Below are 26,424 nucleotides of genomic sequence, written 5' to 3' on the forward strand. Positions count from 1 at the left end.
CAGAAAGCTGGAATGGTTCGACATGGTGGTGGTGGAATGCAGTTGAAACAAACAACTTCTGTTTATAAATATATATATATGATTGCTTTTTAAGTGATTTTTTTGTTAACTCATGTAAATTCTCAGATCCTTTTGCACTGACGTGTTCAACATATTCTTGTACATTCAATTCAGGCAAACTTTTATAATTTTCTTTTTTTTTTTTTGTTAAATGATGAAATGTTATAGCATGGTGATATTCTATGCAACTAGTTATACTCTTTAGTTTGACACTGTAATTTCTCATGATTTAAAGATTGTAGAAATAGACCTAACAGGGTTCTCATGATGTGCATAACTGTAGATGCATGAACTTGTGTTCTGTGTATTTGTTGAAGTGCAATGATGTATAAAAAGTGGATTCACCTGTTTTTAAAAATAAAACACTGACAAAAAAAACCTTGTGAGACTCAAGTATTTAATTGCAATTAAGCTTGCATATCCTGAACACTGGGTGTCCTGGAGCATGGTTCCAGTGGTAATAAGCTGGTATTTCTCAACCTTCTGTGAGTTTTTTCAGTTCCTTCTCCACATCTTCCACAAAAGCCGGGAAATTCTGATCCATAAGACATAAGCGAATGAAGGGCCCCAGTTCTTGTGCATGCCACGTGGAATGCCGGTACATGAGGGGGAGCTCAAACTTCTTTTTCAGAACAGACTGTGAAAGTAAAAACCACAAAGGTGTTGCGCTCATCTTGGACATAAAAGGTAACATTACATGGATGCTGTAACAATCCAGCTATGTCAATGTTTTCCTTCAGTATTTAATAAACATGCACCTGCCTTGTTAATGCTGTTTGAAGACTTTCCATGAGCTGTGATTTCAGTATGTCATGTTTTCTGATACCTACCTTGGATTCAAATATAGCTTTTTCATGACTTTGCAATTGTTTAAATCAGAAATGCCAACTTCCTGGGTAACGTGGCTTCCTCATGAATATCCATTCTGGTTAAGAGAAAAGCATCCTGCACAGGGCCTATATACTGCTACGTGAATTGTGTAAGGATGACCACATATTGCAGTTCTAAGCCCTTAAGTTAGCAAGGTGTCTTTTAGAAGTAGATGATGGGGCTTTAGGAATTAAAACATCCTTTTCATGCCCCTTTAACACACAACTACACATGCACCCACACCCAGCTTTTTCCCTTGGCAGCGGGTGAACTATGTGCACCAGGTCACTTTTCAGTGTAAAACTAGTGGCAGCGAAGTGGCAGATGTACAACATCACACGCTGAGGCTGAGAAGCCCTGACTGCTTCCCAGCATCTGTAGGCAATGCTGCTGTCAGCCATTAGATAGGCTGGAGAAACGCACAGGCCTAACGGAGCAGTAGGTTATTGGGCGACTCCTGAGCACTTTTCACACTGCTGTTGTTATGGCAACAACCTGAAGCAGCTCAACTAAAACATCCTGTTGGATGCAAGTTACATTAAAGAAATAGTAAGTTCACAGTTGAAAGGCCCTACTGCAGCCAGGGCTGCCACTTGTTGTAAACCACATTATTCATACTATGTGTTAATTTTGTTCGCACCAAAATTTTTTCCATCATTTGGGCTGCAAATGTTCTATAGAGCTCACCATCTACTCGGCTTTTTACTTTCTTTACCCCTTTGTGCTGGAGTCATTACAGCTTCAGCATCAGTTACAGATACTTTTTGGATATGTTGAATGGGAGAGAAGCAAAGAAAGTCACTGAAGCACTACTTTGAGGTAGGTGTGACATACAGAGGTAATCCAAGGCAAATGGGGTTATTAGTCTGGCATAAAAAACAACAAAAAAAATTCCCCACAAAACAAGACTTCAAAAGCCTCATCTGGCCTTGTTTTTGATGTGCTGATACAAGAGGCACTGGCTAAGCCAAGCCTCTCCGTATGGAAAAGACAGCATTGCTGTTCAGTTCAGTCAGGCCCCAGCTCTGCTCCTTGAACCTGAAACACAGTACTAGACAACTGGCAGACAGACCAGGTGTGCTGACAGCTGGAGCATAGCTGTCTTGTGAGATGGGGAAAAAACCCAACCCTTAATTTCTGCTAATCTTATTGTTGGTGTTTATGTTGCAGTATTACTCTTTTCCTGGGTCACACCATAGTCTTGACTGGAGAAAAAGATCTTTAAACCCAAACTGTAAGAAAATGCTTAAAACCACCGCTTCTGCTAGCTTCCTGAAGGGGTGGAAGTAGAGAAATTTAACTCCCAGGTGTTCCAGAGCACCAGCTGAAAGGGTGTGTTTCTGAAGGTCAAGTGGGGAAAAGAAGTTGAGCTGTGAGCAAACCTTGTATCGCCAGTGCATGTGTGATCCCAATGCAAAGCACAGTTGTGTGAAGGTAACTAACAAGTAGAGGAAGATGCAGGAAACTATTCCAACAAGGAGTCTCTTTGTGCCAGGGAATAGTAATTCAAGTGAGAGGGATGAATGTGTACAGCAAATAGTCCTCACTGGCAAAAAGGTTTTTTTTGAAGGAGGCATCGTGCTCCCACCTTATACAGGGATCACAGAACTGCAGTTTTCAGAAGCTAGGCTGTTCTTAATAATGTTGGTGCTAACTTACACTTCCTAGTATTGCTTCTTAAAGCAGAGATTGGTCATGAAAAACACAGTTGCAAAAGGCAAACTACCTTGTGTGATTGCTCTGACTTGTTGGTGCCATCGTGTTGCATTGTACAAGGACAGTAACAGAACTGGGGGGACTGAAACGGCAGCTCTTGCTACTGAGAGTACAGGGAACTCTACTTTCTGAGAACAGGTGTTTAAAGGGCTTTTTTGGGGGTTGAGAGGACAGATTTGTAATAGGGAGCATAGGGGTTGTCCCTTAAACCACTGGTGTGAAGAAATGTGGACTTGATCATCCCGTAGATACGGAAAAAGGGTAGGGAAGACCCATAGAAGCAACTGCTCAAAAACAGAGGTTGGAGAGAGTATTCCCCTCTACTATCTGATTCTGTACAGTCCCAAATTTGCACAGCAAACAAGCAACAGTTAACCTCCAGACATTTTTAAACATGGCTTTACCCTGGACTCCTCAGTGAAGCAGTCAACTGAACTAGGGGATCTTTTGTTGTGGGTTAAGGATGATTGCAGTCCTAGCTTAAGTCTGAAAGTATCAGAGGTCACTTCTGCAGAGTCCAAGAGTGACAGAGCCATTTAATTGGACATGACCTCTGGGTATTTGTTTGCTGTTGACGAAATGGTTTGTTTTCATGCAAATGGTGTAATTGCGCCATGAAATACCTGGTTTTGCAGCTTATTTCCTAGCTGCAGGTCACTGCACATGATGGCAGCCTGGTGTTCGGCAAAGGCGTTTATCGGATGTTTACAGCAGGTGAGATAGCTTGCTCTTTCTCCATGCCTGAGAGATTCAGTTACAGGATCTAAACATTAGGTTATTTTTTTCTTACCTGTGCTAGCTGTGTTACAGATCTTTTTTCCCCAAGGCAGGAATCTGTTAGAGGCTCATCTGGCTAGAAAATATCAAATGCAAAAAAGGGCTTGTTACCAAGCAGAGTGTGGGTATGTGCAAGAAGGGAAGTAGTTCCATTTTTAGAGATAACAGGAAGAGAATGTGCTCAGCTACCTTATGCAGGAAAAAGGAATCTTTTTATGGAACCTAAATGCACATCTGCTCAAGTCTTCAGAAATGAAAGACATGAAATAACGGGGCTGTAGTTAAGCTGTCATCTCTGAACTAAGGTAACTTAAACTACTTATTAGAAGTAACTTTAAAAAGTGCTGCATATGAATGCTCACCAGGAGCATGCTTTTTTCCTTCCCATGGGTCACATCACAGAAAAGATGGCTTAAGTTCCCAATTCTATTTTCTGAGCAAGGTTTTCAGTCTTAACTTCTGGAGAAAAGAGCATTATTAATACCAATGGTATGACTGTTAGTTTTCAATAGCATTCTGCCATGAAATACTTTCTTTACTTTTTCATTCTTTGCTCTAGCTTATTGGGAAAGGAGCAAAGCCCAAAGTATAGGTAATCTGCTTAAAGAACAAACAATAAATCTTGAGCATCAGCTGTTGAAGGTCTCCCATATGCCTTTGTGGAAATGGTGCAAGTCAAACTAGCAATGTACTTCCCCCCCAACACGCACGCTTTCTCTACCAAATATGATTCCACTGTCCAGTAGGGTAGGACCTTCCTGGAGTAGATCAGGAAAATTACATAGCTGAAAGCTTTGACATTCCTTTTTCAGGACTCAGTCTTGGTCCCGATATTTTTATCATGTGCCCCGGCTAAGTTAGCTGTAGGGATGTTTTTTAAAGCTAGTGAATGTCATCCTTTAGATACTCCGGAGTATATATTTAAGAATTAGTCACCCTCAGAAACACTATCTGCCTTTGCCTTTTCCAGTTACCTTAGGTCTTTGTCTTGGAGAGAGGAAACTTTCTGTTCCTACCCTGAAATAGCTTTTGAATGTGTCAGGTTAAACTCAAATTGATACATTTGCTGTATTTACAACTATTAACACAGCAAAACAGGAGTAGGTGACCACAATCATTTTCTTAGCCTGTATAGTTTTTTTTTCAAAGTCCACCCAGTCGTTCCCAGCAGTCTCAGATGAAAGCCACACTGATGAAATTGTAGGCGTAGGGTTTCTTGGGTTTTTTTGGTAAGTATTCGACACTCAGTCTCTGTCCCCTATTCTTCACTAACCTCAGCAGAAAACATCTAAGTCTTCCAAACCATACCACCATCAGATTGGGAATTGGTAAATATCACGTGGCTGTAGCCTTTGCTGCTGTTTCTTTTAATGGTTAGTAACTTGCTGTGTGTGCCTGAGCTCTGCATAAATTGTTCGTTTCCAGGGTCCCTAGCTAAGGAAAAATTGAAACCCCAGAGCAATCTTTTTCCACCTGTAAATCTCATTCCACATGCTTGCTAATATTCTTCCTATGGTAACATGAAATGTGTATGTTAAGCTCAGTTTGACCTTTTAGGGGTCAAAACAAAGGCATCCGATTGCTCTGAGGTATATTACAATAAGCTTGAGGAGCTAGAACCCCTTTTTTGAGCATTGTCCCATTAATGACTTTTCAGGCACACTGAGAAAATAGGAAGACGATAGCCAGCTTCAGCAGCTGACTTCCTGAATAACTGGAGCACCATTCACTAACTAGGTTTTGCTGCACAAAAACTGAATCTTGGGTGTCCCAAATCGTATTCCGTACAGATGGTCTCACAGTTGCAAAAAACTTTCTTCAGAAGTAAAATTTGTCACTTACAGATCTAATGCTAATGGTTGAGTATCCTATTTTTCTGTCTATATGTTCTCACATACTTACTATGTGTAGTACAGATGCATGTTGTTCAGTGTCCTTCGCTTGATTTTCAGCACTAGCCAGCTGATTGAGGCTGTGGTAGAGCTGCTGGCTTTGTTCATCCATTACTTGAACCGGTATGTACTCCGCAAGTTTCTGAACACAACCACAGCAGTGTCCCAGCACCTGTTCCTTTGAATCTCCACCAAACTGAACACGAAACATGCGGCATTCATTCTGCTCAAAAGCCAAAGAGCAATTAAATTAACCGTGAATCCCCTCCAACTATTTTGATTTAATTAAACTCCTATTTGTCAGAGTTAGGAAGAAGGCGATAAATTTTGGATCACTGCACCAACTTAAATACAAAGAAACTAGCTTTCCCTGCTGTAGCTGTATCTTCATTCATCCCAGCTGCTAAATCAGAAGACTATTATTCCTAGTTTGAAAATCAATTAAAAAAAAAAAAACCAAACCACAAGAAAATGGTAAATGAGCAGAGCCACTTGTCAACTAATTAGAGGTCTAGCCAAGTGAAGAAACCTTGCCATAATGACAGTTTTTAGTAGTATAGCCAGGAAATTATTTTCTTGTTGTTGCTGCAAATAGTGTTCTGTAAGGATATACCAACCCTGAACACTTATTTGTATCAAAAAATGAAATTACTCTAAGAAGTAGTTAACTCTGGAATCTAAGCTAAAAGTTCTGGGAACTGTGTGATCCATTCAGGATTTACATTAATCTCTGCATCAAACCCAGCCTTTCCTACCTGCCTGGTGTGCCTGTGGGTAGCTAAACATACAGTTTCAGCTTGGCGCTGCAACTGAGTGCTGCTGTTCCCTGAATAGATGCTAACACAGTTGTTAGGAGTGCAAGGAACTCAAATGCCTTACTTTAAATACTGAAATAACACTTGAAATAGATTAAAAAAAAAAACCACCTAGATAGAACTGACCCCTAGTATAGGTTGTTGTGCTGTATCGTAATAGATTTTTTTTAAAGGTACCTGAGGTCCAGGAAGCTGCACTGAAAATGGAGACCTAAAGAGTCTGTTGTGCATGATAAGCTTGTCCTAAGCACATTCAGCTGATGGAAGGCAGGTACATATTGAATGCTCTTGTTTAGGGAGTGAATTAATGGAACTTTCAGTCTGATCTTGAACTTTCAAATATAAAACACAGTTAAAGTACTATAAAAGTTTTCCTGGGACCTATCTAGCTTACTTGGGTCTTTATCTTTTGGAGATTTCAACGTCAAAACCATTTTTTCCTTAATGACTAGACGTGCTGCTCAACTGCTGATTACAGGAATACAAGGACATCTTTCAAAATTTTTGTCTCAAAGATGAGCCAGCTCTTCATGACAGCTTGTATGTTTACATGCATGTTATTTTAAGATGCTTGCATTGCATTAAATGATTTTTAGGGCATTGTAAGCATAAAAGCTTGTCTCGGTGCCTTTTAAAGCAGAAAAAATGTCAAAATAATTTGAGCTGTAGCACTCGTTTTACCAGTGCCCAGTTATATTTCCTCTAATTAACTAAGATGTCAACTTAACTGGGTCAGCTTCACATAGCCGAGAACTGATTTGTGGATATGCCAGATGTGAGTTCTCACTAAAATGACAGAAAGGTACTTGCATCTTAATTTGAATTCCTTTTGGAGAGTTTCAAATAACATTTGTTTTAGTTACTCCTACAATCCCCAAATCAATTTTCAGCCTGAGCTATTTATATTGCCCTCTGCTTTTTCACAAGGACTGGTAAATACTTAAGGTTGCAGTTTATAAACAACAACAGACTTTGTAAATTAAACATTTTCCTTTATGGAAAGAAAGAGTGTGCTCAAAATCAGCCAAGATGGTGTCAAGTTTTAGCATAAACTGAGTACTGGGCAATAACACCTGAACCACACATGAGCTGAAGTATTAAAGAACCTTGAGGTCACTTGGAGCATCAGATTTGCACCTCTTCCCATGCTGGGGCCAGGGGGTGAGCGCAATGAAAAGAATATTTGTCTTGCTACTGTTTACAGATTATTTCATATAACAATTTTTTATACAGACTAAGACTAATGTGAGAAAAGTGATTGCTAAAGCTGGAGCAGTATAAAGTGGAGTCACAGCCATGCAGCTGTTTCTTTCAGCTAAGCGTAAGACACAAGCATGCATCTGACAGGTACGGCTTCAGAATTGGACACTCACGTTCTTCACTGAATAAAATGTCTACTGGTACAGCTGAGTTTCAATAGTGTTCTGCATCAGGTATCTCCTCTACATGCCTTGTTCCTTCAAGTATATTAACACTAAGCTTCTCAAAAATATAGTTTTGAAACCCATTCTGCTAGCAGAGAGCCCACAGTACCCTATTAAAATTGAATTTCTTAAGAAATTAGTGTATTTTGCTATAAATGCAATACTAATGACTTACAAAAGACAAGGAGTACAAGGTAAATCAGAAGTAATGGTGTAATATTTAGTTGCCCATGCCCCTTAGTTGCCCTGTGCACTCAGATATAAGAACTGGTTTTTGAAAACCTAGTTTGCTTAACTCTTTTCCTTACTTAGGCCTAGCAGGGTTGAGACGTAATCCCTTACGTGGTGTGGCTGGCTTCCTGAAGTGTTAAAAATATTTCTGAATATTAGCACAGAAGCTATATATACTAACAGCATTTAAGGAATCACTTCAGCTACAATTCAGGATATAAAGTAGGGAAACTGTGTGACAGGACCACTGCAGTGCCAGTAAATCCAGTTTAAGTCATATGAATTTATAGTAAGTAAACATTTAGATGCACCAAATTAATTTAAGGCTATGTTGCTATTCCTTCTTTTCTGAACTGTCCCTCAGAGCTTTGTTCAAGCCCCAAAGCCATTGTGACACTGATTTTGTTCCTTGTGAGATGCAGCAGAATCCCTTAACACTGTGCTGGGGAACTGGTTCCATTAACTGTAAAGGAAACAGATGATCTAATACTGATTCATCAAAACTAATCACTGCAACAGCTCGATAGTCTTCAGTGATACTCCACCTTTTATAAGAATTTGATAAAAAATCAAAGAGCAAAGGTGGTTTGATTTCAGGCAAGCACAACCCATGAATTTAAAACAGTTTTAAGATATTTATGCAGTTCCTAGTGCCACCATTAGACTAGGCTTATTCTGAAACAAGATGGGTCCTTATATTTAAACAAAGTTTATTTTGCTTCACATCTGCTTTTATCTAGCAACTAGCAAGGCATTCTCCTCTCTGCAAACTATGTTGTTTGGTTTGTAACATCCTGTGGAGAAATACTTATGCATCTTTCATAGAAGAAATCAGATAAAAGATAAAAATAAAACTAAACAGGAATTTACAGTTTTCAACTATTCTGGATATCGCTATTATTTGCGATTATAATAACCCAGCCTATCCCAGAGTTCCTCTCAGGGAGAGTGCCAGAACATCCTGGAATACCTGAGATGGTTTTATGCCTTAATAGTTCTATGAATGGGGCGAAGAGTTAAAACCGGTCTCTAGCAGCTACTGAACAAGGGGCTCAATCTTTTGCCAAAATTCCTGTTTCTAACTTACGAGACTAATTCCCTTGGCAAGTAGAGATAGTTAAACTGGAGGCAGCTGTTTCTGCTGAAACAACAAAGCCTAGAAACTATGAGTGGAGAAGGGAGAGCTCTTCTCATTTTGAAACAGGCTTTGTTTCTGAAAAACCTGGTGAGCACTCAGTGTAGATGAGTAAGAAACTTCTCAGAGTTCATCTAAGAACCAAGAAAACGGATTTATACATACGTTGGTAATAAGCAAGTGCTGTTTAATCATTTAAAGGCTAACCAACCGTTTTTCATGAGATCTGAGGGGAAGACCAGAAACCTAGGTCTCTTTCATTGCCTTGATGCCAAATGCCTGAATCACTAGCCTGCCACTACTGAGGTGGTGTCAGGGGCCAGAGAATGGCTAAGTGTTTGATTAGATACTTTGTTTGCCAAAACAAAGTGTGACTCATAGGTAGTATGCTTCTGTAGATGTAAAAGAATCACTTAATCTTTTTCATCGTTAGCCATGGCAGATAAATTCTAAAATAAATACTGGTCTAGCTGGTTTAGTAGCTAATTCTCAGAAAGCAGTCTTAAAAGACTTGAGTATTAGCAATTACAAAACACATTGAGATTATTTAATCCATTCTTGCTTAGTATCTAGAGTAAAAAAAAAGTATTTTCATTTATATAGACAATTTACAGTATCTCAGAACTCCTGGTTTAATTTATCCAACATTAAGAAATCTTATATGGAACAGTGTTGGCTATTAAAAATACTAAAAGCAACTCAACTTACCTTTGCCTGTGCACAAAGCAGTAGGCAGTCTGCTCTTCTTACTATTTTTAGCCACTTGTGGGAATCAATTAATGAAAAGCCTTCCTGCAATAAAGCAGAACACAAACTACTTGCACAGCAAACATGCAACACTCAGAAGTACACACTTAGTTGATGTAATTTCATCCCTAATGAAGATTAGCTGTGTGCACACATCAACTTTTGTATCTGTCAAACAACTGCCAAAAATATTATTTTCACCACACTAGGAATTAAATCTGAACCTGTAGCTCCAATAATAACACTATGTCAAGGTACGTTCTAATTTTCATATATATTTTATGTTTATATTTGTGCACTTTATGAAAGTCTCCGTGAAACGCATAATAAAACGGCTACAGCAGAACCCTTTAAATTCTTCTGCATCCCATGAAGTTGCCTGAGAGGGCAGCAGAGGGCAGGCAAACCTGAAGAATGGGACTGCAGTTGGTTTATCTAAGGCCCAGGGAGGCATTTTCTCCAGATGGAATTCAGGTAAACAAGAAGCAGCTTTGATAACTGGATAAAGATGTTTTTATACTCCAGTTGCATTAACTGTCAGGCTCTTGAAACAAAACAGACTGCACAGCATTCTGTAAAAATAGCCCCAGGAAGCTGAAAACATCATATAAAAATTGCAAGGCAATGGACTGTGTCTCCCAAGGTACTCCACAGACTGCCACAGAGTCATTAGTTACCAAAGTTTAGAGTGGAAAAAAACGCAAGCAAATTTAAGAGCAGGGAGGAAGTTACCTACCTGTTCTATCCGAACTCATAATGCTTTCAGTGACCACAGCTTTTCACATAAGCTGCTTTTCATAGGTGTCCCAAAGGTCAAGAACCACATGGCATGTCCATCCTGGACCACCAGCAGGGTGTTTTTGCAAGAGTTAGTGTCCATCTTACCTAGGTCCAGGCTGGGAAACCTTCTGCCATTCTATTTTGATACAAGAAGTCACCTTGGTAAGACACTGCTCTCTTAATGTGCTGGCACTGCCTTTATAGACTCCTGCAGCAATCACATGTAGATTTTTAACTGAGCTTTACAACAGCAGTGTCTAGCAAGAATTGAAGAGTTGAACCAAAGGCAAACTGTATCACGCAGCTGATCAGACACCTGCTATGATGGACTCCAGAATGTAAGACAGCAAAACTTAATTCAGGACAAAGTTGCAGGACACAGCTTAGGCTATGGCTTTGTGATTTACATTACTGCAAAAAATGCTGAAAGAGCAATAAATACACTGAATTTTTCAGACTTCAGTCAAAAACTATCAAGGTTTCCGATGCTCGCCCAAGTTCTGAAGTTATCAAGGATACTAATTTATATATTAGTGGACTGCCAAGATCAATGACACAAAAAGCTGTAGAAGATATTTTTTCACGTTTTGGACGCACCATCAACTCCCGTGTGCTTGTGGATCAAACTACAGGTTTGTCCAGAGGGGTCGCATTTATCCAGTTTGACAAAAGGTCAGAAGCAGAAGAGGCAATTACAAATTTCAATGGTCACAAACCCTCAGGTTCCTCCGAACCCATTACAGTGAAGTTTGCAGCCAATCCTAACCAGAACAAAAATGTGGCACTGTTATCGCAGCTGTGTCATTCACCAGCTAGACGGTTTGGAGGGCCAGTGCATCACCAGGCGCAAAGATTCAGGTTCTCTCCTGTGGGTGTAGATCACATGAGTGGGCTTTCTGGTGTAAATGTTCCAGGAAACGCATCTTCTGGCTGGTGAATCTTCATCTACAACCTTGGTCAAGATGCTGATGAGGGAATCCTCTGGCAGATGTTTGGCCCCTTTGGTGTGGTTACCAATGTGAAAGTTATTAGAGATTTCAACACCAACAAGTGCAAAGGTTTTGGTTTTGTGACCATGAAAAACTATGAAGAAGCTGCAATGGCCATAGCAAGTCTTAACGGCTACCACCTGGGGGACAAAATCTTACAGGTTTCCTTCAAAACCAACAAGTCCCACAGATAACTTGCTCATGCTTTTTGTATGGAATAGATAATTGAGTGACAGAAGCTGAAACATTTTTGTTAGTGTAAAACTCATATTGTGCCAATTTTCACAAGTGTTTGTCTTAGTCTAAATGAGAAGTGAAAAAGGTTTTATATTCTGGGATGCAACTGACATGTTCAAATGTTTGAAATCCCACAATATTAGACCAATTTTAAGTTCCTTTAAGTTATTTCATTTAAAACATGTTAAAAATCCCCTGAAATAATAAGTAGATTGCATTAACTAGACCCTCTGGATGGTGGTAAAATTGAAGCATGCTTTCACTTATGAGACTAACATTTGTTCCATTGACTGTTGTCTGCAAAAACTGGAATTTTCTGAAAAACATCAGGCTGAATTAATTCATTTTCTTGTTTTTTATGTTGTTGTTTTTCCTACCCATTCCCCTGACCTTCTCTACCCTGGACTCGGTAGTATGGAAGAAAAGTTGAGAAATACTAATGTTTTAGTTGACAGTAAATTTTTTTGATCAATTAATATTCATTACTACATATATAGTTGAGGATTAGGCCTTTTAAAGTCAAGATCTTGTAAGTAGTAGCATGCCAGCAAAACTTTTAACACCATTGATGAGGTAAGTTACACTGAGCAGTGGCCAAGTTGTCAAATTCAAAGGTTTTAGAAACATTACCTTTAAAGCCCACTTTCTAATAGGAATGGACCAAAGAGTTTCAAAGAAACTCCAGGAGGATTTCAGAGTCAAAGTGAAACTCCAGAAAGAGAGTGAATATATGTTGCTACTTTAGCAAACTGAATCTCTTCTCTCTAAATATTTAATGCATGGTGCACTACTTACTGGGACATTATAATGCAGCAAGATACTTACTCATTTTCAAAGATCATTATAGTTTGAAGTCCTTTGGTAGTTCTATTTTGTAAAGAAAAAACAGTTATAAACATTCTTTTTTCCCCTCACTACAAGAAGACACTGAGGTGCTGGAGTGTGTCCAGAGAAGGGCAACAAAGTTGGTGAAGGGTCTAGAGAACAAGTCTTATGAGGAGCAGCTGAGGGAACTGGGGTTGTTTAGTCTGGAGAAGAGGAAGCTGAGAGGAGATCTTATCACTCTCTACAACTACCTGAAAGGAGGTTGTAGCGAGGCGGGGGTTGGTCTCTTCTCCCTAGTAACAAGCAATAGGATGAGAGGAAATGGCCTCAGGCTGTGTCAGGGGAAGTTTAGGTTGGACATTAGGAAAAAACTTCTTCACCGAAAGGGTTGTCAGGCATTGGAACAGGCTGCCCAGGGAGGTGGTGGAGTCACCATCCCTGGAGGTATTTAAAAGAAGGATAGACGTGGTGCTTGAGGATATGGTTTAGTGGTGGACTTGGCAGTGATAGGTTAGCGGTTGGACTCGATGATCTTAAGGGTCTTTTCCAACCTTAACGATTCTATGATTCTATCATTCCCCAAAAAATTGGGGTTAGAAGGAGAAAAGCATTTCCTTCTGCACTGTAAATACAGGTCCTGACAGCAGGTAAGATGGCCCGGTCACTTCGAGCATGTCTGTTTGTGCTGAGTGCTCTCAAAATGTCTCAAGGTAGGACTTGCTACAGCATGAAAGGCCTCAGGGTCAAAATAGGAAGACCTCACTGTGCGACTGATGGGAAGTACCGAGCTATTCTCTACTCTTGCAGGAATTGGTAAAGGAATCTGGATGCTAAGAAGGATACTGAGAAGAGACTGAGAATTCCTGAGGAATGAAATGAGATTAGTAGGCTAGGAAAAAAGCACAGCACTGTTAGAACATTTCTATAATAATCAGTAGCATTTCATATGTCATATTTCCAATTGCACCATACAATATATTACTCTGAAATTTGGCTAAGGACATTCATGGCTGTGTGGAGTTTAGCCCCAAAATATTGTTTAATGCTGAAAATGGAAAAACACAAGCAAGTTAAGCACTGTGATTGTGCACAGCAGGAAATATGTCAGAAGTCAAGAATTTTAGTCACACCAACATCATGGAAAAAGGGAGCAGCATCTGCCACAGGAAAAATCTGCATTAATTGTGCATATGCATTGCCAAGAGGTCTTAGTACATGTGGATCCACTGAGGAAGCAAGTGAGGAAAAGAGGACTGAAGTCAGAGGCTTAAGATACAGCTTGCAGTCCATACAAGAAGGTAGACAACTGGTTGCAGAGGACATACCCAGTGCAAGAGTTTGAATGAGGCAGACGATAGGCTTTCAAGTCAGAAGAGAAAGATGGGATATGTAGAACCTGAAGGTGTAAAGCAAAAAAAATATTTTTAATCTGTCCCTTCCAGACTGGGTATAATCTTAATGTTTATACAAATAATCTGAAAAGTAAATGTTCTCACTGTTTGGAATGCAGTAGACCAAGTGCATTTATGTTTCTTTTTGTGAAATAAACACAAATTAACATGAGGTGAATTTCATCTCAGCATAAGGACTTATTTCTCTCATTGAAAACTGTAAATGTTGAACATCCTTTAATTTACTTATGTTGAGGGGAATACCCATACCTTCTCAAAACACATTGGCCAGTTCAGAACTGCTTGCTCTGCAGAAGCAGCCAGGCTGAGTCCTGAACAACCAACTGGCCTAGGAACTTGTGTTGGAGTCTGCTCCTAAATACATGCTTAGTGCTTCCTGCCATAGGCAATTTCTCCACTGCCACTTGGTCTTCCTTGGATTCCCTTACCAAGCCCCAAAATGCTGACAGTGAAGCAATTCTAACAGGCCATTCTCTCACTAGGCCACTTTAACTTGTGGCTACTTCTGCTGACTCTGTTAATTTCAAATAACTATGGTTTTTGATACACACCAACTGTGTTTACTTAAATATAGCTGTTTCTATATTAAGTCTATTTTTATAGTGTTTTTCCTTTCACTGTAAGATGTATGTAGAACAAGTGTTGTCTCCTTAAAATAATAACTGTTTGCAAAGAAATCATAAAAGGCAGCCAATGTTTAACTTTCCTACCAACTATTTTATTGACGTTCCCCAAGTTGTCATCCTTTTATATATGCTGTTTCTGAGGTAAAGAATGATGGAAAAATAAACAGCATTTGGAATTTTTATTTATATACTCCTAATTATTTGATTCCAAACTAAAAATGTAATTAACTGACATTTAGTTTACTTCAGGCTTAATTAACTGAAGAACAAAGCAGAAAGTACTTCCTTTCCCCTTGCACCTTTGGTTGACTGTATATTGCCAAGCAGAAACAAATAACTAAGAATAGCTAAACCAAAGAGCCACCCAGAGCTGATCTGGCACAAGCAAGCTACCTGAAAAAGGAGAGGGAATATTTTAGACAAACTTGGGTCTGCAGACCTACTCAGATTGAACTCCATTGTTTATATCAGTAATCGTCATTAGTCAGGACCCTCTAGATTTTCCTTGCTTCTAAGCAGCAAATAAGCCCAATTTTGCACCATGTTAAGAAGGTTGATTCTGTTCCCCTTGGTTTTCCATGTTACCTCAGTCAATCTAGACTGTACGTGAAACTGCCTGAATTAAGACAAAATAAGATGCTTCTTAACAATGACAATTCTCTCTTGTCAACAATGAAATAGTTATGAATCTGCATGTGAAGCTAGTTAAGTGAATTCAGAGCAAGAAGAAGAAAGACCACAATAAATCTGTCCCTTGTTCCATTGCTTGAAGTCAAGAGGATCTCTGCCAACATCCAGGAGCTAGACATGGGGTAGATCCTGGAAACTGCATGGCAATATATTGAGATTATAGTCCATTTGTGTCTTTCTAGAGATAGTGAATTGTCTCTAAATCTGCTCTAGACATATGCACTGCCAAAGAAAAAAGTAGCAGTCCCGCCAGACTGCTGTTACCACACTGCCAGAAATACAGAGAACAAAGCAGCTGTAGTCACACTGTGCCCCTTGAGCAGGCACCATCCATACCTGCTTTACATTCAGAGTTGGGCGTTGCTGAGCAGCATTGTGCATGAGCAAAGACAGGTGGCGGTGTAAGATTAATCAGGAATATAGACAAAAGGCAATCTAGAACTGGGCAGGAACATAAGACCTCAAAAATTTACAATTTGAAGATATAAATGGCAGCACTTTTTGAAGTTGGGTCATTAACCTTCAACTGTGCAGATACCACTTATGTCATTCCCCAGGGTCATACCTGCAAGAACACTGTATTAAAGAAAAACAGTTTCACATGTCTCTGACAAAAATCTAAGTCTCTCTAAATCTAAGGGAGGACTCTGAGAAGAATTAAGCCAAAGCAGAAAACATGACATTTCCCAAATATTTTGGAAGCAGGCAAGACATGACCACACCTTCCATGAGGCAGAGAAGCCAATAATGCTGGTCCAACCTTACAGCCATCTGGTCCATCATTAATTGGGAAACACTTTTTGTTCTGATTTTATATTCAACCGTCAAAAAGCTGCTGGACAATGAGGCCTATGATCTATGTTGGAATGCATTGCATATTATTTAGATTTTTTTTTATTGTATCGTCTAGAAACCCTATGGTGCTAGGCAACATATGAACACAGGACCAGATTACCTGTTTTATGTTAGATTGCAAGGCCTTTATGCAATCCTATTTTAACTGAAAATTAATATATATTTAAGAAATTTTATTTGTGTAACAGTTCAGCTATGCTGTCTCACATCACTTAGTTTGGATTTAGTCATTCATGAGACTGATGTTTTCAAACAAAACTGAACTATGTGTAAACAGTAGCTCAGGAAGAAAAAAAATTCCTTTTTGCAACAAACTTTATATACTCTGCCCTTAAATTACAACCAGTATTAAAAAAGACCAATAAAAACCCAGAATGCCACACACAAAGACCAATTCTTCAGTTCTGGCTGCTGCTTAGAAGAGGCTCATGCAATGCAAATAAAACCATTTGTTCTCAGAGTTCACAGTTCAGAATGAACGTATGCGTTGTATAATGCAATGGATTAAGGACTTAGCTGGGTATTCCACAGACTAGGAATGTGCATCTGCAAGAATCGATGAGTTCAGCATGAGATCAAAAGAATTTTATTGTATTAATTAATATCCTAGGCATAGTTGCCAAAGTGGTCCTGTCTGATAACTGAAGCAAGATGGCAGAAGAGAAAAGCTAAAGGCCTCAGACAATATCCTGCTTGCACCGTTCTGATTCAGACTGAGTAGCACAGTGGTCCACAATTACCCAGAAAACAGAGCAATCTACTTGCAAAGGCCGTGCTTAGTTTCCACAGAGGTGCCTGTGAAAGTTCCTTAATCCAATCATTTCCCAAGCAACCAAGACACAATGGAGGTGCAGATCTAGCACAGCACCCCTCATGATGCCTTTGCAGGGCAAAAGAAGAGACTTGCAAAAGCACTTTTCTGGGGAAGGGTAAGACACTCTGCTGCTCTGAGCACCCCACCTGCGAGCTCATACAACATGGCACAAAACCAGTAGGGACGGCTTCAACAACCTGCCCTTTTCCCCAGATGGAGAGAGGTACCGCCCAGTTGCTGTGCCACCCTACCCAGAACTCTGCTCCATGGATCTGCTCACCACGCTGAGTATGTAAGGTACAATAAAAATTCTTTTCAGAAATAATATTCGCTATCTAGATTTTAAGTGTAATTTGTTAAGTTACAAATACCAACATTTTTTGACTTCTAATATTTGAGGTACTATTATTAGTTAACATTTGTGCTGAAGAACATCTTGTTTATTCTTAGAAGTGACTAATTTGGAAACAAAGGAACAGTAGTATTATTTCCAGGGATCTATGCATTGTGGTCAATACATCTAGTAAAAGCCTGCAACAGAATAGAGCTATTGTAGATGAGAAGACTGTTACTAAGCATTGTCTCAAGACACAGTAAAAATAAGGATGTGAGAGCAGACAGTCTGTAAAAGCTTGTAAATTACATTCAAGTATTATACAGAACAGTAAAGTAGAGGCAAAACTGAGATGCTTTCAGAAAACCAAGTAAAATGGGAAAACGTTGTTTATGAGTGTTTGCTTGAAACTTGACATACAGATTATAAACCAAATGTTTACATATATCTGAAAAATACCAATTTTTAACTCATTTCCTTCCCCAAAGAGAATGTGAGTTGCCATTTTACACTTCTTAAATTAGAAAATTGCTTATTCTATAAAATTTGAAGGCTTCCTTTCATTAATGACTGTAGAATGTAATTCCAGCTTAAAGTTAGAAGCTGTGAAAATTAAACTTTGAACATAATTCCAATCTAATCATCATTATTACCTTATAACACACCTAGAAGCAGAAATTTTTCCTACTCGTATCTTTCTTCAAGATCTAAATAAGGTCAAATACATTAGTTTCTATTCCTGCAGTATGAGCTGTCTTGAAAACTGAGTTGAGAGTAGAGTGCCAGCATGACCAAAAAATAAAAAAATAAAAAAAAAAAAAAGAAGAAAATCCCCAAACATGACAACTTGTAGCTCGGAAATTTTTGCAGCGACAGCCTTCTGCTTCCCCGACTCTGCGTGTCAGTATCCAAATGTGTCATGTATAGCATCATTGGGAAGGTAAGGACATAGCAGAAACCATGTGCTGTATGTCACTTAGATCTTAATGTAAGCATTACCCATCTCAAACAGATCTGTAGAATACAGAATAGGAAGTGAAAGAGGAAAGAGGTGAAAGGCAAAGAAAAAAACCCCAAGGCTGACAGACAGCAAGCTAACTGGAATACGGAATAAAAGGATGTTAAGCTCTACATTATCTTTTTTCATGCAATTTTTTTTTTACCCCCAATCTCTTAGAAGCCGGATTTTCTATCTTGCTATTAAGCTTATTTGATTGTGGAAAAGAACACATCAGGGTTGAACTCATTAAACAAAGTGCTCTGTCTCTACAGAGGCAGGAAAGCCAAATGAAGTAGCAAATGCAGGACACACAGAGCCACCCTTGAGACAACCATGCCCAGGGACTCGGCAACCTTCGCCAAAGTGCAAAGTGTTGGGTGCAAGAGCATGTGCTGCCAGGTGTCACCTTTCTAGAAAAAACTCCCCCAGATGGGTACAAACTACAGTCCCTTGAAGGAGTGAATAGCAAAGATAAGCCCCTAACTCAGGACAAACCTTGATATTTCATAGTGAGAACCCAAATTATTTTTTTTCCGAAGCTATACTTTCGAACAATGACACTTGACCTACAGAGGTAAACTGGACATGCATGGGTTTAGCTGGCTAAAGCTCTTCAGGGCATCCCATTAATAAGTCAAGTTAAGCAATTTCTTCTTTAATTCCTGGTACAAAATATATACTTTCCCAGATCAATACCATACATCAAACTCTAACTTTAGGGTAAATACAGTTCACAAATAGGCATCACTACTCTTTAAAAACTATTCTAATAGTTGGATTTAGAAGAATTTAGGGAAGAGAAAAGTAAAGATCAGAACCCCTTAAAACTCTTTACTGCTGCCAATCACCAACACATAACTGTTATACATCAGGAATGTATCATTATATCAAACAAACAGGGAAGCTAATGCAGAAAGATATTCAGCTTTTCCAACACAAACATGTCAACAACACATGTTGAAATAAAAAACTAAAATTGAAATTGAACTACAATTGCGGTACTGAGTAAGTCAATAAAACTAAGATCCTTTCTACTCTTTCAAATAGTGATCATAGCACCTTTAATTAAAAAAAAAAACCAACCAACCAACCAACCAACAAACTAACTTCCTCTAGCTTTGCAAAGGACTACCACTAAGCAATATTAGCAAACTGCTCACTTCCCTAGGTTTCCGTCAAATGTCCTCATTTATTGCACAGGGACCTCCGTCTACCCAAGGCACTGTTGTGAATATCATCTCAAAAATTTGTTGAGTAAGTTTCAGGCACTGCAAAAAGAGCATCAAGAACATCTGAACGGCTGCTGAATGCTTGCCTAATTAATGAGGATAGACTCTACTGTATCCTAAGCACTGTTAGCTAATTAGAAGTCATGAAGGGACCAGGAAGGAACTAAGGACATTTAGACTACACTTTAAAAGATCAGGCCACAAATCAATTACTCTGGATTAATTTTATCCTATTAAATACGTCCTCTTCGCAATTTCAATTTGTTTCATTTGTAGCATATTAAGAATCCTAGCACAGGAATTAATTGTGTTGAATAAAACACCAAAATATGATTTTCATGATGTGCTGATTCAAAGGAGGAAAAGGAAATAAGAGTTGCGGTAAATAGAGCACGATCTATCTTGAGAGCACGGCCAGAAACTGACAGAGATGCTGTTGAGATACTCCCGTTAAAATTCCATTATCTACAGTATGCAAGAATGAGATTTTTCTACCATAAAATATGCAGTCTGTTAGGCAACCCTGCAGCATAAACAGGTCCTAAAAATATGTTACATAAATTCATTCCAAAGGAAGAACTTTGTTTAAAAAAACCAAAACACCCTTTAATTTGCATTACATATTGAGGATTTTTATGTTCTATGCTCTCAAGTTCCATTTGCCCTCTTCTTCATTTGACTGGGCTGATCACAAGAAGTAGCTTATTTTTTAAAAGAAAGCAATCGTTTCCTTGTTAAGATAGTTTCAAGTATGTCTCTGGCAGTGTCATTAAAGAATGTTTAAAGTGATCTTGAACCCATACCCATTCCCCAGAAGTTTACCTACTACAATAAATAATTTGTTTTCTTTGAGCAAAGTGATGGAAACACTGAACGCGTCCACAGCTATTTGTTATAATACCATGGAATTACTTTAATGACCAGTTCTGGAGCATTCTCCGATATTGTAACCAATTGTTTCAAACTTAAGGCACCTTACCACATAGCTGTGTACGCAGCACAAGGTATTCACTGATCTGCCTGGCTGAGAAGTGCTGGGACTGTGCATACGCAGTAGCATTATTTTTGGCAAGAAAATAGTATTTCAACTTCCATTAGTGAAAAGATTGCTAGAAGGGAATTAATTAAATATTCCACTATTTTATTGCTCATGAAAATAATTCTGTAGTCCACCATGCATTAAAAAAACCCCGGTTGTTAGGATTGTTAGGATAGGTGAATATTTTATTACTATTTTATAAATGTTCTTCTTACTCACAGAAGAGTCATAGTTTCCCTTGGCAAAAAAATAGCTAGAATTCTTTAAGAAAAAGAAAAGGTTTCTTAACATTCCTGCTTTAAGAAAATAAAAAGGACTGAGAGAATACATAGATACGTCCATTATAGAGAAAATATTTTTATATCATATCAGGAACACTTGAATATTCTTCATAGAATGGAACATGTTAATCCAACCATCAATGAAAAAGATTTCCATTTCTACACAACCTCAGTTTTGTGCAAATGGAGTTGCAGTGAAAATTGTACGTAGGTGAAAGGTAGGCACCAAAGAAGAGGATTCACTAAACAAGTAATTTCTACAAAAGCTATCTCCTCTTGTTTTCACACTGACAGGAGAGTATGTTACAGAAAATAGTTTAAGTATTTTAGTATTTAAGAAATAATCACCTGACATGAAAAAAGTTTGATAAAAGAATCACTAAGCAACACAACAAAATATGCCTTCATCCCAAAAAGGTATTTGTAGGGCCTATGCTCACTAAGAGAGCAAACACTGGAGCTATCACTAGCGTGTTGGCCAACCGAGACTAGTTTAGTGGAAAGCTAAATACGAAGCTGATCAGCACTGTGTTCAGGCAAGGACTAGTTCAGTTAACATCACTGTTCACTGCAGATGAATGAACAAAGAAAAGTTCTATGTGAAATACAAAACAGCTAATGTCTGGAAGTTCACACTTTTCAGTATGTGACTTTGATTTTTTGCTGGACTTTTTAAAAAGCATCCACCCACAGTATTATCAGCATAACGCAGAGCTTGCTGGCAGCTAAAAACGTTCTTTTTGGCTTCTGTAAAATGTACACACTACTGAAGAACAGATGCACTCTGACTTTTATCTTCCTAAATTAGAAGGAACAAATCAAGATAGTTTGCATATTTTAATGCACTGATTTTACTACATTCTATCCCAATTTTAAACCAGAAGAGAGAAGAATATATCATACAACCAAAATACCCATTTTAAAACCATCCACTTAATAAGTTTTCTTTGTTACGGATGCTGGATGAAATCTTTCTTTTTGTTAAAACTATTACCTAGGATGATCATGTTAAAAATCTTGGGGTAGGGCAAGGGTTTCTACTCTATCATTACTGCTGCAGTCAAAAAAAAAAAAGTTAGGAACATTCACCACTGAATGAATTCTTGGATTTAGCAGTTCAGTTCATTCTTGGGTTACTGTTAGAGGAGGAAAAAATTCCCTTTATTATTCATCCACAGTTTTACAAAAATACAGTATTGTTATTCAAGTTCAGAAGGAAATGGGGTCCTTGTGATGCATATCTTGTGCCTCACTGTGTTCCTATGCAGAGGTACAAGGTACAAAGCTACTATAATTGTTACTCAGTTCCCTCAAAACCAGGAGCCTGTAGTACATCAAAAGGTCTGAAAAGTAGGGATCTGAAGATACATCAAAAGACTAGACACCAACAACTTAAAGGATGCTGTTACTACGGAGCAAGAAAAAGTTCTGCAAGTACCTCAGAGGGAATTTCAATGCAGGTGAGTAAGACAGCACGTATGTGTTGGAGAACACCTTAGCAATAAAAAGGAAATACTCAGTAGCCTGGGCCAGCAAGCAGAAATGAACGTACACAGTAAAAACACAAGCTAAATCTTTCAAACAATCGCCACATTCTATCAAACTTGATATGTTGCCTCTGGAGCAGAAATTTTCATGTTACCCTCTGTGACAAAATGTCCGTTATAATGGACCCCCAGTGAGAGGCTTTGGTCTGTGACAATTTCAAAAGAACTCTATGTACTTAGTTGAGCTAAGCCTGTTTAAATATTGTGACAGATGTCTCACAGCTCCTGAGAGCTGGAAACTAGTGGGAGGTAGAACCAGTGAGATTAACCATTTCTACAGTCTGATTATTTCTACAGCAATAACAGAGACCACACAGTATTGCAACTTTTTTGTTATATGGGATCTCAGTAAGACATCTGCAGAACCTCACCAGTGGCCTATGCAGTTCTGGCTAGCTTTGAGTCTACTGCATCATAAGCTGCTCCTGTTGTCAACAGGCCTTAGAAAACTTCTGTCCAAAGACCATGGTGTAAACTGTCCTTGGACAATGATACCAAGCTTCTAGTGTCCCTGCCTGCTAACTGAGGAAAACCATTCAGAGATCCCGTAATGGTCATACTTACTTTGATATCAATGCTGTTATCAGCTACCAGCCAACAACATCACTGCCTGGGCTGCCTTTTTCAGCACAATCCCTGTGTATCACCTTTCTGTTTGATGATACCCGCTGCTTTACTAAAGAAAGACACTTGTAGATTGGGATTGTCCCATGAAGAAAAATATTATCACTGCATATCAGTCTTGCATAGTGCTGGGAAAAGGGACGTATTTCTAGGATGCCATGTGCTTAAGGAACAAGCCTAAGCAGTATAAAGCTAAGCCAGATGTGCTGGACCAAATCCCTTGTGAACAGGAAACCTCACATAGTTATGAAGATTCCTGCCCACATTCAGAACTAGCAGATTGGGAATTTGCTAGGTTTTTCAGTGAGTCAAGTATGTTTAAGAGGAATGGTGGGAGGACTGCGACTGATCCAATCTCTGAGAAACACAACAGGCATAGGGCACATTGTACCAGTACAGTTCACACCAGTTTAGTTCTGTATACACAGCACACACCTGTAGCACAATCCCAATTACATATGCTTGAAGATGTGCACCCAAAGGAATTGACAGTCAGGTTTTAAACTGCATACGACACCAGTTTAGTATACCTTGTCTCTAACACTTAATGAAATGGTGTTGGTGTTGGCCTTAAGGCTGGTATAGAAGCATTGCCAAAAAAACCCACAAAACACCCAAACTTTTTTTGTTTATTTTTAAGCTCTCAGTATTAGATATCGGTCACATTTACCAAGCATGTCTGTTCCACCTCTATTCTGCACTATTCCTAGGCTACGATTGTTCCTGTAATATCTTAGTGTCTCTCAGAAGCTGAAACAGACCCAATAGATCTCAGAAATTCCTCATCTCACATTTCAAGCAAAGCAGCTGCCTGTAAGCTTCACTAGCCACTAAACCAAGAGCCACAAGAAAGTGCTTTTCTCTGCCAAGTTTTTATGAAGCTTTTATTATACTTCCTGCACTCATCTGTTACGACAGCACAATTTTATCTGCCCATTGTTACTTGCCAGAATGTTTTTGCCAAACGCAGTCTTTGAAGGGCTACAGCTTTTGTCTGTGCCATTTTACTCTTTAGTTAGTTATTAAAACTTTCTTTCAGTTGGCCTTTTCATGGTTATTTCAAGGATGTTCTACGCAGTAATGTAAGTCTACTAGTTACTAAACAGTAACTAGTGAGGGGTACTGAAAACAGGAGCAGCCCCTGCGAGGTACATTCTGCACTGATTAACTTGAAGCAGAATTTGGCAAGAAACAGCAAGTCTCATTTCAGTTGTGTTTCTTTTTACTACCCAGACTTCTGATTACTCCACCCCTTTTTCTTATTCAACACCACTGCTGCAGTGCTTTCCATCTTCCATTTTTACCTTGCCCAAGAACATTCAGCTTCTCCTCACTAAATATGTGAGCCAAATACCATGACTTGTATGAGGGGTATCCAGACTGACAGCTCTGTTAGTTCATTCATTATCTATTCAATGCTGTTAACACACTCACAGGCCAAAAAAATTCAAGGGTATCCTTGGTTCTCCCCTATACTTGCAAGATGTTTCTCTAAGTTTAAGACCTTTCAGGAAGCACAGCAAAAACTAATTTATAAGCTCATACATATTTAAAGCTACAACACACTCTCATATATATTCGGTACTAAAAAAATAAAGTCTTTGTTATCTTAATACTGCAGCATCTTCCAGTGGCTTGTAATAGCTTTCTAATATATTTATCAGCCAATTCCTACTTGTTATCATCACCGAGTATCAGTGATATGCACTAAACACACTTGAATCCAATTTCCAGCATGGGCCTTCTCTCCTAGACAGAGTGTTTCTGTCAGCCTCTTTGGTGTCATTGTAAATTCTTTACAGTTTAGTAACTGGTTATGCTTATGTACAGGCTACAGGAAAATCAGTTGACACAGCTCTGGAGTTGTTATTTTGTCTCCATGAATACAACATGTATGTTAGATCACATTACCCAACAGAGGAAAAAACCCCATACCCTTTGATAAACCAAATTGTCAAAACCAAAATACTAACAGGTCATTGGCAAGAAACTAGCTGGATCATACAGGAAATCTTATAGGGACCAATAGTTACATTATTATCTATTTCTTAACAGTGTATTTTCTGTTTTCTTAGAGAGAAGAATAATAAAAAAACCAAACGCATATCTTTCAACACCAGCAGAACTTTGTACTACATTTTAATCTAGACTTCTAGAGCAACAAAAGAAATGCTGTTCCTCAGTATGAAATAATGCATTTAGTATTCTGATAAATGTAGAAAGAAAGCAGCACATGAGAATTACCATAAGCAAAATAAAATTGGCAGTTTCCTTTCAGTGGGAGAGAATATGAAGCTGAGAAGGGAAACGAAGTTCATACTGATGCTAGCACAATGGAGAAATTCTTTATATGTGAGAAACTTACCAGTACTGTTCGCCCTTGGGAGATAAAGAAATGGCCAGAGACAACAATAGTAAGTATAAGATGGCCTGACTCTTCATTTGATTCAAAAACCTTTAAAAAGATAGACAAAATAAAAATATAGCCCTATAAGCACAGAATCTACATTTTCTATTTTTAGTGCAAAATAAGAGGTTTCAAAGGTCAGCGCTACAAGCCAGGTGTGTAATTTACCTCTCAGTAAGGCAAATTGCACCCTACTCCCACAGACAGGAGGCACACTTAAGAACTTTTTAACTAATTATAACTCCATATACAGATTTAACTACTTTAAATAACCATTCGGACTCTTCCAACTTGATCTATATTGTATAATATGTCAGCTCACTGTCGAAGAAAGGAATACAACAAAGTGGGCCACTAACTATTGTATCGTTGACATGTTTACACTAATAACGCATGAAGCAAAATCACTCCTGATTCTTGCATTAGCTCTGGACTGGCAAAAAGACACCAGCCAGTTACAGCAAAAGCAAGGAGCCAGGCCCCCACGCCGCCCGTCACCTTCCAAGACGTGTTTTGCCCTTCATCGTCGCAGTCCGTCGGGGGCAGGAAGCGGCCGTAGCGCCTCAAGGGCCACGTTGTGGCGCTGCCAAGGAAGCAGGCGTCGCCGGCGCCAGTCGGCCCCGAGGCCTGCCCCGGCTCGGAGGCGCGCCCCCCGCCCGCCACCGCCATCCCTGCGCTGAGGGGACCGCGGCGCGCAGCGGGAAAGGCCCGGCGCCGGCGGCGGACAAGCAGATGTTGAGCGGGAAGCAGCAGCCAATAGGAGGGAAGAGAGAGCGCGTTGGGGGAATTGCTCTCCAATCAGCGAGCGGCAGAAAAACGAGAGCCAATGAGGTAGCGCGCTCGGGCTCGCGCCCGTCTTTTTCTGGCGGTCGACGGCGCGAGCAGCTGTGCTAGTGCTTGTTCTCCTCAGCAGCGTTGGGTTTCGTCCTGTCTCCTTTCAGGGGTGCCCTTTCTCTGAGGGGAGCGCGGCTACTGCCTCCCCCTTAACCCAACAGCCTCCGGGTGTACTGATGTGGCGGGAGCGCCCGGCGGTGCCGAGGGAATGAGAAGCGGGGACCCCAAGGGAGG

The 26,424-nt window shown here is 39.4% G+C and overlaps 1 protein-coding gene and 1 pseudogene across 1 annotated transcript; one reads left to right on the top strand and one right to left on the bottom strand.

Moving 5' to 3' along the window:
* Positions 1–504: 504 nt before the first annotated feature.
* Positions 505–26,050, bottom strand: REC114 (REC114 meiotic recombination protein). Its single transcript, XM_064456875.1, has 6 exons — positions 25,855–26,050; positions 25,315–25,404; positions 9,629–9,712; positions 5,326–5,538; positions 3,437–3,499; positions 505–697 (listed from the first exon to the last, which is right to left on the bottom strand). The coding sequence occupies exons 1-6, from the start codon at positions 26,023–26,025 to the stop codon at positions 536–538; spliced, it is 783 nt and encodes a 260-aa protein (XP_064312945.1). The 5' UTR covers positions 26,026–26,050; the 3' UTR covers positions 505–535.
* On the top strand, positions 10,082–12,567 carry LOC135314160 (ELAV-like protein 1; annotated as a pseudogene).
* Positions 26,051–26,424: the final 374 nt, after the last annotated feature.

Source organism: Phalacrocorax carbo, chromosome 7 (assembly GCF_963921805.1).
Source record: "Phalacrocorax carbo chromosome 7, bPhaCar2.1, whole genome shotgun sequence".
Classification (NCBI taxonomy): domain Eukaryota; kingdom Metazoa; phylum Chordata; class Aves; order Suliformes; family Phalacrocoracidae; genus Phalacrocorax; species Phalacrocorax carbo.